The sequence below is a fragment of the Chroicocephalus ridibundus genome, chromosome 6 (genome assembly GCF_963924245.1).
Source record: "Chroicocephalus ridibundus chromosome 6, bChrRid1.1, whole genome shotgun sequence".
Taxonomy (NCBI): domain Eukaryota; kingdom Metazoa; phylum Chordata; class Aves; order Charadriiformes; family Laridae; genus Chroicocephalus; species Chroicocephalus ridibundus.
Window position 1 is genome coordinate 15,138,811 of NC_086289.1, and position 17,100 is coordinate 15,155,910.

Genomic DNA, 17,100 nt, shown 5'->3' on the forward strand with positions numbered 1-17,100 from the left:
GTTTTAGTAGGTGCTGAGAACAGAGGAGACTAAAGAACGGTATGTGGGAAACTGGATATCATTAATTCAGCTGCTTATAACATACCTGATTTTATAACAAATACTCAATCTGAAATCATTGAGTAATAAAAATGGCATATTTTCTGTTCCTCCAAAAGCTACTTTTTGCATCTCACAAATTTGCACAGTAAGATTAGACTGACTGGTTTTAACTGCTTTAGTTTGCCTCCGTACTCTTTATTTAAAAGATTATTTTTAAATTTCAAACAAAGTGGGTTTTTTCTCTTTTCTTAGTAAAGGTCATTGGATAATAATAAAAAAAAAATCTTATTCACTGGTCTCATTGAGCATAGCAGCCTGTCTGTGTAGACAGGCATAAAGGTTCATAGTACAATACTGTAAATCAGTGTTTGTTTGAAGCTATTAGCTATTGTTCCCTACTAATACAAATGTTTCCAAATTATATAGTGTGGCATTCTGGAGAAAAAGATAGTTGTTCTAAATCATGAATAAGGTTTAATTACTGTAGTATTTCATATAGGTAAGAGCATAAGATAACACTTGTTTTGGATGTTCACATCTTTCTTTGCTGTTGATGATGTTTTGAAGGGTGGGGAAGTTCTTACTCTTGTGAAAGTGCTAATTCAACCACTAATTGATTTTTAACTTCTTCCCCCACCCCCGTCTTTGTCTTACAGTTCTGGTGTAACACAGCAGCTTTCTTTAGCTATTAATGGTTTTTTAAGTTCTGCTTACAGTTGTATCTTGTGTCCCATACCAATTCTAAAGTGGCTCTTCCAGGTAAGACTATACTATTCATGTAGTTATACTCTGTCCGGGTATAATATTATTCCCAGAAGGCAGTTGTAGCAGGAAGAATAGGAACAAGTTTATGAATCTGTTGCATGAAGTTAAAAACTTTTAAATCAAAAAAATCTTTTCTTTCTGGGTTCTGATTTGCTCTCCAGTCTGAAATACTTTGGTTGTCACTAGGGGTAAAACACTAGGGATAGTTTTTTCTCCACACGTTGAGTGACTGCAAAGCTGCACATCCATGTCCATCTTCATGTGTGTTACTGCATTTGAAAAGGCCACAGTACATGCTAGGTGAGAAGAGACTTCACGATATAATAGCGTGGGCCAAATAACAAACAAATGTTAATCTTACTTCCTTCCACCTTTAAAAAACAAACAGCAAAACCCCTAAACATGCTGCAGTATGCGAAAGTACCATTTCTACATATATCACCTTGTAAAACGTCAGAGATGCCTGCACTGTCAGATAATTTTCATTTGGCAAAAGCTGACATGCATTATAGCTCAGGAAAAAGTCTGAAGCCATTCTCAAAGGAAGTGTGGTGGCTGTCTGCTTTCTAGATGTCTGTATCCGTGTCTAAATCACCAGGAATGTACATTGTTCTGTTCCTCACAAAAATGCCCCTCTCCAGTTTCCATTCTGTTATTATTTACTACATTCTAACTGTGCCTGAAACAAAAAAAAAAACCTCACAAAATTGCAGCCTGCATCTATTGAGTGGCTTTCTGCTTTTGCCAAAAGGGAAACATTTTGTTTCTCTATGTCCTTCCCTCCAGACAGTAAAAAAATTGCCTTCCACCTCTTGTGTGAGCCCTGGTGTTCCTCTAGGGAGGAGGAAGCATGAACCAGTTCAGCTCACTTACTGAGCAGGAAACTCTCCAGCACTTGAGGGAGAAGAAGAAGGAGAGTTTTTTTTCTGGGCTAGTGAAGTGCTCCAGGAAACCTGAACTGTACTTCATAGTCATGCTTTTGTAGTTGGAGTTCTATGAAAAACCAAGAATTCATTGTTTCGGTTTAGTATTGCATATATTCAACTTGCACATGACTGGAAAAGGTTGTGGTTAACTCTGTTGCCCCTGCTCCTGATCAACGAGTTCAATTTGATTACACCCACAAATGAGTCCCAAAGGGATACATGATACTTTCCATTCTCTTAACCCTCAGTACCTTCTTATGAACCAATAGATTCTACATGGTGTTACAGCATTCTGATAATGCAAATAATTAAAGTATTCATAGCATCTGTGCACTGCTTGAAATAATCAATATTCACAATAGTCTGTTCTCCTCGGTGTATCTTGCTTTAGACTTTGGGTTTGTTTGTTTGGTTTTTTTCTGTTATTGTTTCTTACTTTATTTTACCAAAGAGTTGGTTTATTTCTTTTAATTTAAAAGAAGACTGATGCCGTCATGCTACTTGGTGTTTGACATGTAGCTTCTTTTCTCTCCACAGATGATGTCTGTTCATCCCGACTATTGTGTTTCCACACAGATTTTAGACAGATTGATGGAGATAACACTAAAAAACGGTGAGTATTTGAAGGATGGAAAAGTGACCACCTGAATGAAGGCATTTCCCTTCTGTTAAGTGTAGAAAGGTATTGAGGAGGAAGTAAAAGGTACTGGCTCTGTTCTGTGATTCTGGCATGAATTTAGGCTCTTCTGTTAATTACGTCACGCACAAATGTCAGGAGTTGGTCTTCACAGAGTGTGTGCAAGCTGTACCGCAGGATGTGGTCCTGGCATGTATTTGCAAAGCAGTGCATCCAGTACAGAGCCTTTTAAACTCACTTCTGTTATTTCACAAACATAATTGACCTGAAGAGGAGCCCAGTCTGCTCAAAAGTCTTACTCTTCTTTCTGTCTTTTACTTTGGAAGATGCAGGCATTCATTTCATAGCTTAATATCTTATACAAGATGTTTTTCACAGTCATGTGCAGTATGTAGTACTACATAGTTTACTTTCCAGATAAACGGCAAAAGTGAAAAGAATCGCACAAAAACACTTTCAAGGATCTGCTTCAGCCCACACCGCTGCTCGTATCTTGTGTGTTTTGCCTTCCTTCATCTGTACTCTCAAATACTTCTCCAGTACAATTTATTTTATGTTCTCCATGCCTTCACTTTATTCAGATCCATCAAAAGTCTCTAATTCATTTAAGCCTGCTGGTTAACATTGCTAAAGTAATGCGGTTCTCTTGAAGTGCTTACTCGGGTCTGTCCAAATTGTACCCCATGTTTTGAATCTTGTTTGAAATCAGACTGTGAGCTGATATGAGAGAGAACGTAGCTGCCTTTATTTTGTGCTTTGCTAGCGTTAAGCTTGGTTCTGAATGAACAGTTGAAGCTGGTGAATGAGCATTCAAAGAATTAAGACTGGGAGAGAGCCCCCAGCAGATCACTGACCTTGGAGCAGGATCACATAGACTACAGTTGCTCCTGGAACGCTGTCTAACCACTTTAAAGTTGCCACTGTGCAGTCTTTAAACCATTCTGAGATATTCTTTTCCAGTGCTTAACTAAGGATGCATCTTTTTTGTTCTTGTTTTGTTACTGAATTGAACATTGAACCTACAGTGTCTTGAGCGTTACGCTCCATTATGTTTAGGGTTTTTTCTTGCGAACTTAGCTCATAAGACACACAATTGACCCAATTCAGAATTCTAGTGACTTCTGTCACTGTTCAGAAAACGCTTCATCTAGTTTGATGTTACCTTGCTAGTTTAGCGTCCTGTAGAAAATCCTTTGTACAGTTTTCAGACTTTCAGACACAAGTCATCATACAAATCAGACCTTTTTGCAAGGGGCATTGGTTCTTGTTTCTATCAAATGAGTGAATTCTATCTGTTTAGCACTTCGGTTCTAGAAATCAAATTTTATTTATCTCTACTTCCAGTCCCAGTACAGTAACACCCTCTTACTTGTACCTACACAGAACAGTAATCTCTGTCTTCTCTTAAAAGTAAATATTGCCTCCTTGCTTTTCTGAAGTTTGTGATGGAAGAGAGCTACGAGGGGAAAATGGGTGGAACTTCTAAGTAATTCACCTGTTAAGTAGACAAGATGTTTCTCTACCTAAAATACTGTTGGACTACTGTTTGGGTTTTTTTCCCCTCGTGGTTCTGAAAACAAGCATATTGTTCAATGTATTGACTCTTCTGGGAAGAGAGCTGGTAGAATTGATGCAGACTACTGAGCTTATTTGTTTCCCTTAAAAGAAGGAACTAATGCTAAGAACTAAATTTAAAACTAATCCATTCCATGTCTTTTACTTGTAGCTTCCATCAGTGATGAACAGTGTAAACCATGGATTCCTTCACTCGCTGATGTGTCAGCTGTTTTTGTCAATATGGGTGTTGCGTTTAGATCTCTCTTTCCGTTGCAGCATCTTCAGCCCAGCTTTAACGAATGTGATATTCTGTAAGTGTTTTCCTTTTGACATTTATTGCTTAGATCCTGTGAAAGCAAGTCTTGTGCTTAGAATGTAGAATCGGAAGGTTTTCTTTTATTTCCTCTCCCTTCCATCAAGTCCTGCTCTTCTTTAAATTCTCAGCTCAGGTTTTAATAAGAGTAAATAAGACAGAACTTTAAACAATGCCTACCAGGTAAGGATTCAGCAAACCAGAACATTGTCCTTTGTCGTGCACCTTCCTAATGGAGGTTTACAAGAACTTTGCCAAAATAGCTGGGCAGAATTGTTAATAATGGGTCACAAGTTAAGATAGATGCGTATGCTCTGTAACTGATGATAGTTTTGATTTGAAGGCATTTTGAAACATGCGGGTTTTTTTCTTCAGTTGATGCACATGAGCTCTTGTGAGCTTTTAAATTGTTGGTTTATTGCTCAGATTAGTGTCTCTTCTTTTATTAGAAGTAAGATGCAAGAAACAGTGAGTAAACAACAGCCAAGAGGAGAAGGAGACCCAACCTCTGCCAGTCCAGCCTTCTCCAGTCTACCAGAAAACAATTTAATTAATGTGATTAAGGTGAGAAAAACTCCAGTTTGTGTGGGAGGGTTTTTTGTGTTTTTTTTTTTTTGTGGGTGGTGATGGGCCTTTTTTTTTTTTTTTTTTTTTTTTTTTTTTTTTTTTTTTTACCAAAAAGCCTGGTGTCTTAACCTAGTCCTGGGCATGTTTTTTGAGTAGATGCTATCCTGGGGTGTCAGCTTCACATCCAGCAGGCTTCTTGCAAACTTCAGTGTTTCCTTTCCATTGGCTTCACTCACAACGGCACAGCTCTGCTGCCTCCCTTTTTGGGCTTTGGCACTTTTATCAAATGTCTGTGCTCCCTCATGTAGAAGAAACTGCCCATTTCTGTGTTCCAGTGGAAATGGGAAGCAGAGTTGACGTTGGGTGGTGTGTTTTATGCTGCCTTAGTGTGTTAGTGCAGCTCTCAGAGGAACTCGATCAGTCCCTGTGCAGCACAAGGTGCATGAGGTGGGAGCTGATGGAGGGGAGGTGGAGCCGTGGCTGACTCTTCTGTGGAAGTGAGCTGTTAGATCCATGCGCTGTGTCCCGTGAGACCATAGCTTGAATGAGTGCTGGTCACACTTCACAGGCTAGTTCTCTGTGATTAAAGGTTGTATGGTGAAAACGCTGAATTTATAACTGATTTCAGAGTTCCTTGTGGAAGTATTTGAATCCTCCTAACATAATTTCTTTAGGGATTTTTAACTGTAAAATCACTTAGTTCAAGAGGAAGCACTCCGAGCATCTCCACTAGAGACAGAATCTCTTGATTTGTGTTCTCATTTACACACCCATCCCATATTGTGAGTGACCCAGGTAATAATACTTTGGTGGGGAAAAATCTTTTGATGTATGTTTTCAGTATTACTTTTGTATTTAGAAAGTCTGTCAGCCTTTCATTCAGCTAGATGAGAACTGTCTGTGTAGTGGAGAAAAATCTTTCCTACTCCTGTTATGTCCAGGGAATATTGCCATTGTTCAAAAGATGAGCTTCAGCAGGTATATATATATAAAAATATATATAAAAAGAAAGAAAAAAAAAAAAAAGAGTGCAGTTACTGGGAGATGAGGAGGTGTTAGTACACAAGTGTTGCAAGAACAATATATCATTTGAGGTGTATTTTAATGTGAGGATGGAAAACTTAAGTTCTCATTGTACTTAAGGTAAACAAATTTCAGGTTTTAATACTTTTTTTTTCTTTTAAAGTTTCTAGGTTTCTGTACAACGGTAATTCAAGGTGGATATACTGATCAAGAAATATTGCTGCTGCTTCTGTTGCTATTTAAAATAAGCTTGGAGAAACAATTAAAGCAAATTCCTTTGATAGATTTTCAGTGCCTTTTCATAAAGCTTCTGATAAGTATAAAAGACTGGGATACAAAGGTAACTTCATAAATAATTTTCTTGTACTAGATTAACGTGAAACTGCAACTTAATTTTCAAGAAACTTCTGTTTTGAAGTTGGTTTTTTTTTTTTTTGGGACATCAGAAAAATACTGCTTGAAAATGTAATATGAACAAATTGAGAGCTTTGGATTTGTGTGAGATTTAGGAGGTGGGTGGTTATACCAAGAGGGTTTTTGTTGCATGACATCATGCTTGCCTGCCCTCTTCTGTAAGGGGACTGTTGTATTGAACTTAATCTTATATTTACTAAAATAACTGTATGTTTATAGTGGCTCTCTGAAAGCAGAAATGATTGCATTAAGCTGATAAAATGTCATGAAAAGCAATCTGATCTTAACTACCCTACTGTAAAATAGTATTTAGCGGTCTTTACTACAAGTGCAATGCAGAAATATCTTTTATGCACATCACCTGTTATTAGCCGAATTCCTTTTAACGCTTATGTTGTGTATGTTTCTAGGGAGTAGATGTGTACTCCTTTGCAAGTCAAATGCTCACCATGTCTGTTCTTCAGTAATTTTTGAGAATTTTTTTTGGTTGTTGTTTTTCTTTTAAAGATGCCTGAGCTCTGCCTGGCAGTGAGTGAACTCTCCAGTAATCACCATAATCTCCTGTGGCTGGTTCAGCTGGTCCCTAGCTGGATAATACGTGGACGGTAATGACACAGTAACATCAGAAATAAATAGTATCATTAACAGCTAATTTATTTGAATCATTAACAGCTGATGTATTTGTGTAAGTTCGAAGTCTAATAAATGCGATAGGTATTATATGGTGCTTAAAAAGTATTTGGGTTTTCTCATATGTTGCAGATATATGTGCAGTTCTTACTGTGTGTATGTATAGCTTCTTGATCACCTCTGCTGCAAAAAAAAGGTTATTTTACATTTTATGTGTGGGTTTCTGGGCTGCAGACTTCCCATTACTCTATAGTAAAGAAAGGCTTAACAACTTCAGGTTCTGACATCTATCACCTCCTTTAATTCTTGTCTGAATGACTAAAAGTTACATTTTTCTTTGGGTGATTCATGTCTGCTTTTAAGTGTCAATCTGTTAATGGGTTCTCTATCTTTGACATGAATTAATTATAACGTATCTGAGTGAAGAGAATGAATTGGGTCCCCAATTTCAGGCTTGGAGGCAAGCATCTAGCAGTGTCACTTGCACAGAAGAAAAGCTGCAGTGAGATCAGGGTACTTATATTTTACTAGCCTCTTTATTAGTTTAGTAGCACCTATATTCAGAAAATCCACTTTAATAGTTGTAAGCAACTTTGTGTTTAGGGAAGTTATGCCTCACCTTGTATACTTTGTAGAACCAGTGTGGATTTAAGAAATTGTCTGGGAAGTAACTTTTTAAATTGTTTTTCAGGGAAGTAAGAAGACGTCTTAGTCTAGTGGTTATTTCAAAGCTGCTTAATAAAAAGCATATAGGAATACCTGATGACAGTGACAAGCAGGTACTGCATATGTGTTGTGTGTATGTGTATAATTGGAAAGTTTAGAAAATATGTATACTATTGTTTGTGATTGAACATGTTTTAATACTGTAAGCCTATTTTCAAGAACATTGCGAAATTAGTAATTTTTAGTTTAGATTAATATTAGAAGTATATTTTTCAAGATGTACATAACCTGCATGTTCTGCATCTTGTAAATGCAGTTTTGTTTATCTGCCTCAACATTCATTTTGGACATTGGAAAGTCTGCCTTGTAGAGTCACCCTCTTTTCATAGGGCTGATCTTTCAATGAGGTAACGTACAAACACTTTAGTTTGTGAATAGTCAAAAATGACCCAAAGCATTAAAACATCAATTTTAATTAAAAAACCCTTTTATGTTCTTGTCTTGGTGTACAAATAATATTGTAGTGGCATTTGATTTCAATTTTCCATTGCCAGGAGACCAGTCCAATTTGTTAATGCTTGTATTTGTAGATGTGTCTTCTGCATCAGTATCTGGTGTACATGAAACCTTCTAATCTACTAAAGAAGATGAGAGAAGGACAGGAGCAGCAGAACGCCGATGGAGACCACCTTAATACAGAACTAGAACAGGAGGTATATCACCAATTAGTGCATTTTTGCATTTGCATAGTCTACAATTTTGAGAATATTTATTTTAATTTCTGACTGAGGGCAGTTCTGTACATGGAACTGTACATACACTATTTTGTTGCTGTTCATCTGTGTAAGTTAAAATATTACTCATGTTCAATTTTAATTATAGTCATAGAGGAAGGAAAGTAGCACGTGACAGAGGAAGCTGTATTAAGGCTGTGTTACAAACGAAGGGAATCATCAGATTTTCTGCATAGCTAAATCACATGGATGTCTTGAGTCCTGTCTTCTGTAATTGGAGGACCATCCCCCCTCCCTTCTGATGTAATCACTGGAAACTGTTTGATGCTGAGACAGACCTTCACCTGCAGGCTTCAGAAAGAGATTTATGAATCTTTTATGAATCTTTTTTTCATAAACAAGTATTAGAAAGATTTCGTATTTCCACCCATCCAGAAACTGAATATTGGTTTGGTTATTTGAGTCTATCATGAAATCTCTTAGAAAGTATTTTGATCTGAATGTATATGATAGGAAAATAAAACCAACTGCTGAATTTAATTTTCAGTAATTAAAACTACAGAAAGCTTTGTAGGTTACTTAGGTAATTTATAACAGTGTAATACTGTTTTAAAATGTTTCTAATGTATGAACGTACTGTTTCAAATTAGTTATTTAGGCAAATGTGTAGACATACTTGTCCATTGATCTGGCTGTTGGAGGAATCATTCCAGAAAGCAAAAATAGCACTATATCTAGATGTGAAGAGTTATGATTGTGCTTTGGCTGCTAAAGCTCTGTTGATTTCTCTCCAGGCATACTACCTAATCTACATCCTCCTCCATCTAGTTAGCGAAGCTAGTTTCTTCGATGTTGTAAATTCTAATCAAAGGGTAAGTAACTTCAGTGGGTAGATCTTTAGATTTTAAAAGGCTATTTATCATGCACTTTTGGTCTACTTTGGTAAGAGCTATCATGTGATAAAGATCACCAGTGGATAATAGCACTGGGGGGGGACTTTTGTTCTTGGGCAAAGTAAATGCAGAAGAGCTTTCTCTGCACTTACTGCAGAGAAAGAAACCTCTTCTACATTTCTGCAAATGGAACTACCTCAAAACATGAGGCTGTGGATCAGCAGACATTTATTTTGTTAATCTTTCTCAGAAAGTAACTGAAAATTAACTCAACGTAGAAATTCTGAGAAGTCAATGATCCTATGAACTATTGAAGTAGAATTGAATTTTTTTTTAGAAGGAAATCACTTTGTAAATATCCAATAAAATATGTTCTAACACATCATGATTTTCTGTGCTGGAGTGCAGCCATGCAGCAAGTGAGAGCTAGGACTGTATCTCTTCTCTTCTCTGTAGCGATAGTTCCCTTGCACCATGTGGTGTGATCATCTGTTAAGTAATAGCTTCTGCTTAGCCTTTCACTAATCCTGTTCAGATTTCTGTGATCATTTGCTGAGTTCCTTGCTGCAAGGTGTTTGTGTACGCCTTCTGCCCATGGAATCACTGTTGGCTGTTAAGAAATCTGTCATGTGAACTGCTTGAGAGAGGCAAAGCAGGAATGTTTGGTTACATGTCAGGGCTTAAGTGTCTCAGTTTCCTACTCAATGCAAAAAGATAATCACAGCGTGTAATCTGAAACAAAATCATATTTGGTAAAGAGAATAATTACATTGTGATGATCTTTTGAGATTTGGTTTTTACCGCTGTCTTCCTGAAGATTTGTGGAGAACTTGTTCTTTCTTAAGTTTTTTTTTAATGTCTCTGTATTTCTTAATGAAGAAAGTCTATTATTCACCTTTTTGCCTTCAGGTGGCAAGAGGGGTGTGGCTAAATGTTGTGCAGGCTAGACTTTGTATAAAATCAATAAAACTATTTTATTTTCGGTCCTCCTCTAGTTAGATGGGCTAAATTGGCATGCTCTTGAGACACCAGCAAATGTTTATATTTCAGCATGTCTCACCTATTCTGCAGAGTGGAGCTTCTTTGCAGCTGTTCAGTGAGGGATTGAAAACAAGAATTTTATGAAGAAATTGGCAGAATGCAAAAGATCTTGGGAGCTGTTATCAAGGGATTATGAAGTTGCAAAACTGCTTTATTAAAGTAATCAGAAACTTAGAAATAAGATCGGGGCGTAAACCTTGAATACGAGCAGCCTGCTCAGCCAATTCCTACAACAGAAAATTACCTGAGTCATCGTTACTGAAAAGATTATTTTTAGCTATTGGAACTTCAGAACTTTTTTTTTGCTGATAAGAGATCTGAATGGTGCTGTGCTTGCTACTTTGGGGACAGAAAAGATTTACAAATTAGCTAGTAGGAACTTTAAAATTTGTGATGCATAGATCTGCTATACTTTGAAACTATTTTTTTAAAGCTCTTTGAACTGGTTTACTGAGTGCATCTGATAGAGGATCCTGTTTTCTTCCTTTTCCCCCTTCATTACTGTACATTTCTGAGAACATTTCAAATTGAAGCATGTAATTTTTAAATTGAAATAATATTTGAAGAAAGCTTTTGTTTTTGACATGAAGAATTTAAATAGCTGTATACTTTTGTCTTTATTTAGCAACACTTACTGAAGCTTTGTGGTGCCTTAGATAAGCACATAAAATGTGATATTAGGGAAGATGCAAGGCTGTTTTATCGAACTAAGGTAAGACATAAATTGTTTTTTTGGGGTGGTTTTTAGTGTTTTTGGTGCATGTTGTTCCCTCGTCCCAGCCCTGGAAGTTCAAAGAGTTTGGGGTTTTTCTGCTTTGTCTGTCTGCATCATGTCTTTGCATGTACATAAATATATGTCCATGTTAATGCACTAAAAATACTCTTTTTGCTAACAACGGGACTCTGAACAACTGTAAAATGTGAGATGGTCATCTTTCTAGCTCAGCATCTCAACTTCCATACCCACAGAGTTTCTTTTCCTGGCAGTCACTGATAGTTGTTGACTGTACTTTTAAGAGCAGAAGCTACATGCAGGGCAGGATACAGAGAACTGAAAAATTAGCTTATCTTGCATGCGTCTCTGTTTTATTGTCAAATTAATGAGTTAGTTAAAAATGTTGTGGATTTGAGCCAACAGTAAATGTGATGTAGCATCAAGTGTGGATAATTGCCTTTCGGTTTCTTTGTGGTGTGAGGCTTGCTAATGATAGTCCTAATTTTGTGACTTTCATGCTTTGTATGCTGTCGTAGCAAGCCAAATCAGATCAGTGATGAAGTGACTGACCTCAACTTGAAAAGCCTCAGCTTCTTCAGCTTTAAATCAAACATTTGCAGTTGTGTGCATCTCAAGATTTTTCTTTTTTATTCCTCCAGATCAGTAGAGCATGGATCCTTTTAACAAGTTAATGAATCTTGCCTTGGATTTTTGTGTCTTGAGTTGCTTTCACTTTTTTTTCTATATCCCTTTCACTGAGAGGGGGGAAAATCTTACTGTGTTTTTCCCCATCACTTGTGTAATGGTGCAGTAACTTCCAGAGGACACCACTGTGCTGGGTTTTAACACAGCATGTGAACCAGATCTCAGTTCTGAATGGCTTGGATTAAACTCCTGCTTGTGGTTATGAAAAAGCACAGTTTTATGCATAATAAATTCATGTCAGAAGTGGACAGTGCTGCATAGTTGGCTTTCGTGATTGCAGTTGCAGGCACCTTTTCTAGATACAATCAGATGTGTGTAACAAACATAACTCACCCGCAGGATGAGGTGAGTGGTTGGAGGCCAGAGGCTTGTGTGCTGATGCCAGACACTTCACATGGGGAGTCGTGTGCCTGTAATGCATTTGTGTGGAGCACAAGACTTTGAATTCAGAGTCACAAATTACGGGGATCTGGTTGGAGTTGAGGTGGTGATTTTTTGTGCCAGCTGTAAAATTGTGCCCTCCCAGTAAACCTTGGGTCTTGGGTTAGCCAGGGTTTTGTGGGTCTGGGGAAGTGGGAGGCAGGGAGGGTATAATTTTGGCTTTTTTAACGTAAATGGCTAAAGTAATCAATCTGCATTTGCAGGTAAAAGATTTAGTTGCTAGGATATATGGGAAATGGCAAGATATGATACAAACCACTCGGCCTACTCAGGTATTGTAATGAAACCTTCTTCTCTCTTTTCATATTGCAATGTGCATTTAACTCATTTTTTAGCATTTGAAAATAGCATAGCCTTTTAAAGAGATTGGGGTTTTTTTTCTTCATAAATGGCATGGCTGTGGAATATACTTAGATGTATTAGAATAGATTTTAATTAAAATCCTTACTTTGCTGGCTTCAATAAAACCAAGAGTTCATCTTAATCCTTAAAAGTGCTGTTTTTGTAAATGGCTTGCGTAATACACTGAAACGCTAGTACTGAGTCAAGTCACAGGGTCTGTCTCTGATTATAGTTATTAGCAGATGCTTTGAAAAGGACGTTGGGGCAGGAATGCAGTGATACACTTCCTGCTGTGGTCTGGCAGTGTGTGGCTTTGAGACTACTTGAGTCCAAGGCTGTCTCCGCATACCTTTAACAGCTCTGGATAACTCCTCCCCCTTTGAATGTGTCAAATTTCATGCAATGATTAGGAAAAGCCTTTCATGCTCTGTAACAGTATGCAGTAGTAAATAATGTCATGATTAGTGTCTCATTAGTATTTGCCTTCATGATACCTAGGTGGAATAGGTGGATAACTTCTACTGCTATCCAGAGTTCAGAGCTATTTCTTTTGTAATGTCATCAGACCAACTGTTTTTGAGGCCTGTCTTGGAATATAAGGCTACCTGTCGTGGAAGAGCTTAGCTTTCCAATAATGTAGTGTATCGCTTACATAAAATCTAAATTATGCATATATGCTTAGTATCGATTTCGGTTAAAAATTGTGTAATCAACCATTTGTCTGTAAAGACTATTAATCGCTCCCAGCAATGTGCAAAAAAGACATAATTTCTAGTGTGTGTGACATTTCTTGTTACAGAGGGGGAAGGGAACAAGACAGTAATACATGGCTGCAGAAGCTACTTAGCAATTGATGAAAGTTGATAACAACGCAGCGCTTTGAGTTGTTTATTCAGAGCTATTTGGGGTTGATCCACATATGGGGAAACTGGCAAATGTTTCGGAATAAATTCTAGGGACTTGCAACACGTGGTGATCGCAAGCTAAGCGCTTGCATAACGTGCTCTTCTATCATTGGTTTTCTGACTTGTTTACTATTTTGTTTTTACTCTTTAGGGAAAACTGCATGACTTTTGGGAGCCGGATTCATGAAATCTTGTCTAGTTCAGGGAAAATATCAGGAAAAACTCTGAAACCAAGGAAGACATAGAATGAGTGCAGCTTCACCTTGGTCGGAACAGAAGAAAGCAGTCACCTGAGTTAGAACTTGAGCTTGATTCAGGCAAATACTAGGAATGCAAGGATCTAATTTGATTAACATTGCTTTTAATACAAATATGTTACTTCTGAAAAATTGAAGCGGGTAAACTGAAAAAACCCAGCTATTTCTATAGCCCTGTCTGAATTGGCTAGAAATATTTTATCATATTGAAACCTGAGGGAAGTTTTCTTGTTTCCATTGTTAATCACAAGAGTTATTTGAAAACTGTATGTATTTGTTTTCTTGCCAGCACACACCTGCAAGCATTCTTTTAGGATGGCTGGGAAAGAACTGCCCTGTGACATTGAACCTGAGTTCAGAAACAGTGTTAGACCTCCCCTGTTGTGAGCAGGTGAGTTAGTGGTTCAGAACTGGGATGAATGACAGAATTGCCTGCACGTGTTAATCTGCAAAGCAGAACTGGTATGACCATCCAATGTCTTTAAAACATACAAAATACGGCAGTTGCATGTGAGCAGGTGACTGCTCTTGTGTTCACTTGAGGGTGGAAACAGAGTGGCTGTGCCCAGACAGTGTAAGTGGATGCTTCTTTCCTCTGTGGTTGTGTTTTATCAAATAACAAAATAGAATTTGTTATTACAGCGATGCATTCATTTTAACTTAACTTCCTCATCTTCAGACATTATTTATGCAGTGAATGTGACTGCACAGGAAGTGTTTCTAGATGACCAAGTTATAAATGAGATCTTATTACACCAGTAGTATTGTTGTAGTGCTCTTCAAGAAACAAGCATATCTATATTTGTTGTCTGGCTTCAGCACTTTCTCTAAATGGAGAAAATACTAGTTCTAAAATATCAGCTCAGTGGAGATTAGAGGAGATGAGGATTTGGCTCACGTATGTAAAAACTGTGAGCACCGTATGAGGTCTGCATTCCTTTGTGTGAAGTCTTGCCGCACATGCAGTATGTGTGCAAAGCTCCAAGAGCTGTTTGTGAAATAATCGGAGGAAGATGTGCTCTCCTTCTGCGCTCTCTGGGCAAATGCCATTATTTCGATCTTACACTGTGGTTTTTCTGTAGGATGTGTGTATACGTGAAGAGAAAGTTAAGGTATTGAGTAGAAGCGCCAACTGGGATTCCCTTAACAAGTGAGATTTTTAATAATATCAACATGTGTGTTTTATAATACTGTTTCCTTTTAATTTTTGTAATTACTGTCTTGTCTTGTACAATGAATTCTCTATGACTTTCCACGATGAGAATGTAAAATAAGGTTAAAAAAACCACCTTGAAATTTAATTATGTATATTACATATAAAGGAACTGCTATAGAACGGACCCATGTCTTATAGGGAAGATATCTTATTTGCAAATTCATACTAAATATTTTGTCTTTCATTTCAAGTGTTAGAGAGTTAGCCTAAGACTGTGGTGGCTCTGTGCCCTTCACAGGATAATCAGCTTATCTTTATTCAAACAAAAGTTACGCTCGTGGCATTGTTCAGGGGGAGGGAGGAGAAAATTCCTCCCTCCCCCCCCTTTTTTTTTTTCTCTCAACATGTTGCGTAAGAATTGGAAGAATCTACCTCAAAGGGTATCTTTGTTTGGCAATAGAACTGCTTTAGGCTAAAAAAGAAACAACTTACGTGGTAGTATATAGGTATGGCAATGCTATCCTTTGCTCTGCCTGTCTTTGATAGTGTTATCAACCTTCCCTCTGGTAGCAGTTGCTTATTCTGTTGAATATATTGTACGTAATTTTATTAATGTTTATATTTTTTCCTCACTAATGTTGTATAAAATTTAAAAATATTGCAGAATGTTTACTGTATGTAATGTGTATATATTTTCTTACCATGTAAAGTGTAAGTTGCTGTCCTGTATATTTTGGAGAAGGAAAGGGGAGGGGTTTAGATGAACAGCTTTTGTACTGCAGTTCAAGCACATTGAAACTGCTGGGGTTTCTTTTTCCAGATGAAATAACCACTTTGATATTTACTTTTATTTAATAGAACAATGAAAAAATAAAACCAGACATGCTTTTCTAATTAAATGTCCCTGGACAAAATGGGCATGCCTCAGCTGCGTTTCACCAAAAAAATGGCAGTGGGTCCTATTTTGGTCTTGGGGCACACAGACGTTGGAGTTCTTGGGCTCACAGCCGATGAGCTTACTATAAATGGAGAAAGTCTCAAAGTCATTCCTAGCTCAGCCACTCCTGTGTTTTCATGCCGAATGCCCATGTATACATCCTGGCATTTCCCCTCTCTCTCCCCCTCCCGCTTTGTCTGGACTTTTCTTCCATCTGTTTTGTAGCTGAGGAGTAATTCCCCAGTTGCTTTAAGTCTAGACGTGGGTTGAATTGGAGCTCATTGGTATCCCTACAGAGGTGATCCCCAAGCATCGCTGCGGAGCCTTTGCAAGGGACTGTGAGCTGGGCGCTGCTCCGGGACTCCAGGAAATAAAACAGCAAACCTGCTGCCGTTGTGTTTTGCAGACTCATTTACTGGCCCCCAGCCAGAAGTTACGTGCATTAGAAAAGGCTGTTTGCACAGGGAATGTCTTAACTGCTTTGGTTGTCTTCAGATAAGAATTTTGCACTGAGGTTTGTCTTTTGATATTACGTTGGCTGTATTAAGAGCCATGTTATTTCATGTGAAATTAGGTGCACTTTATTGCAGTAATCACAGACAAAAAAAATTAAAGGCTGAATATAAAATATACGTTTGTGTCTCTGCCTTTCTTTTTTTTATTATTATTATTTTCTGACAAGCCTCTCTATGGCTTACAAAAGAAAGCTTCTGGCTTTAAGTTGAAGAAACCTGCCAGCAAAACTGTTTGCAAGTCTCATATTCTCACTGTTTCTGTTGTGGAACTTGGTAATAGATGGGGATTTCAGAAGTGATTAATGACTTGCAGGTAGGTCTGGCTGAAGGTCAGTAGGACATGTATGCTTCATTGATGCGGTGGCTGCAGGAACTCTCTGAAGTCCCCCGTGCTGATAGTTGAGCTGAGAATATCTTTGGGAAAAGCGGATGACTGGAACAAATGCATGGAGCGCGCTGTTCTTATGCCGCGGCGGAGCGGCTGGTGAGATTGCTTCATGAGAGGATTTTAGAGGTAGCATTCCAACATGGAAAAAGACCTTTTTAATAACAAGGGATGGATACCGCAGTCTGGATTTTCCGCGCACAGCCAAGCCAGGCCTGTCTCCGTCAAAGGTGCCCGTGCTTAGCATCCTCTAGCAGCCAGCTCTGGGTCTAGGGGTGACCTAGCCCAGGGGTGGGCGCTGGGCACGAGAGACTATGCTCTCTCTTGGAGGTTCAAGCAAGTGCTTCTAGGTAGTTGGGTTACAGAGAGGATTCTTCTGCTGACCCCATCGCTAGCAGGAATACTTCAAGCCACAGTATTAATGCTGTTCTTGTATGTTTGGTTTTCTTCTTTCCCAGAAGAACTGTATATATAGCACAGTATGGCTTGGGTTTGTGTTTTGTTGGTTTTGGTTGCTTTGGTTTTTTTTTCTTC

The 17,100-nt window shown here is 38.1% G+C and overlaps 1 protein-coding gene across 4 annotated transcripts in view; it reads left to right on the forward strand.

Moving 5' to 3' along the window:
- SLF2 (SMC5-SMC6 complex localization factor 2) overlaps positions 1-16,298 on the forward strand; it is a 31,098-nt gene extending 14,800 nt beyond the window's left edge. For all 4 annotated transcript variants that reach the window (XM_063339178.1, XM_063339180.1, XM_063339182.1 and 1 more), the window contains exons 9-20: positions 699-801; positions 2,271-2,346; positions 4,097-4,238; positions 4,690-4,804; positions 5,994-6,170; positions 6,752-6,849; positions 7,566-7,653; positions 8,131-8,253; positions 9,069-9,146; positions 10,834-10,920; positions 12,273-12,341; positions 13,468-16,298. In XM_063339178.1, coding sequence (XP_063195248.1) covers positions 699-801; positions 2,271-2,346; positions 4,097-4,238; positions 4,690-4,804; positions 5,994-6,170; positions 6,752-6,849; positions 7,566-7,653; positions 8,131-8,253; positions 9,069-9,146; positions 10,834-10,920; positions 12,273-12,341; positions 13,468-13,503 — 1,192 coding nt within the window. In that variant the 3' untranslated portion in view covers positions 13,504-16,298. The remainder of the gene's footprint in view (positions 1-698; positions 802-2,270; positions 2,347-4,096; positions 4,239-4,689; positions 4,805-5,993; positions 6,171-6,751; positions 6,850-7,565; positions 7,654-8,130; positions 8,254-9,068; positions 9,147-10,833; positions 10,921-12,272; positions 12,342-13,467) is intronic.
- Positions 16,299-17,100: the final 802 nt, after the last annotated feature.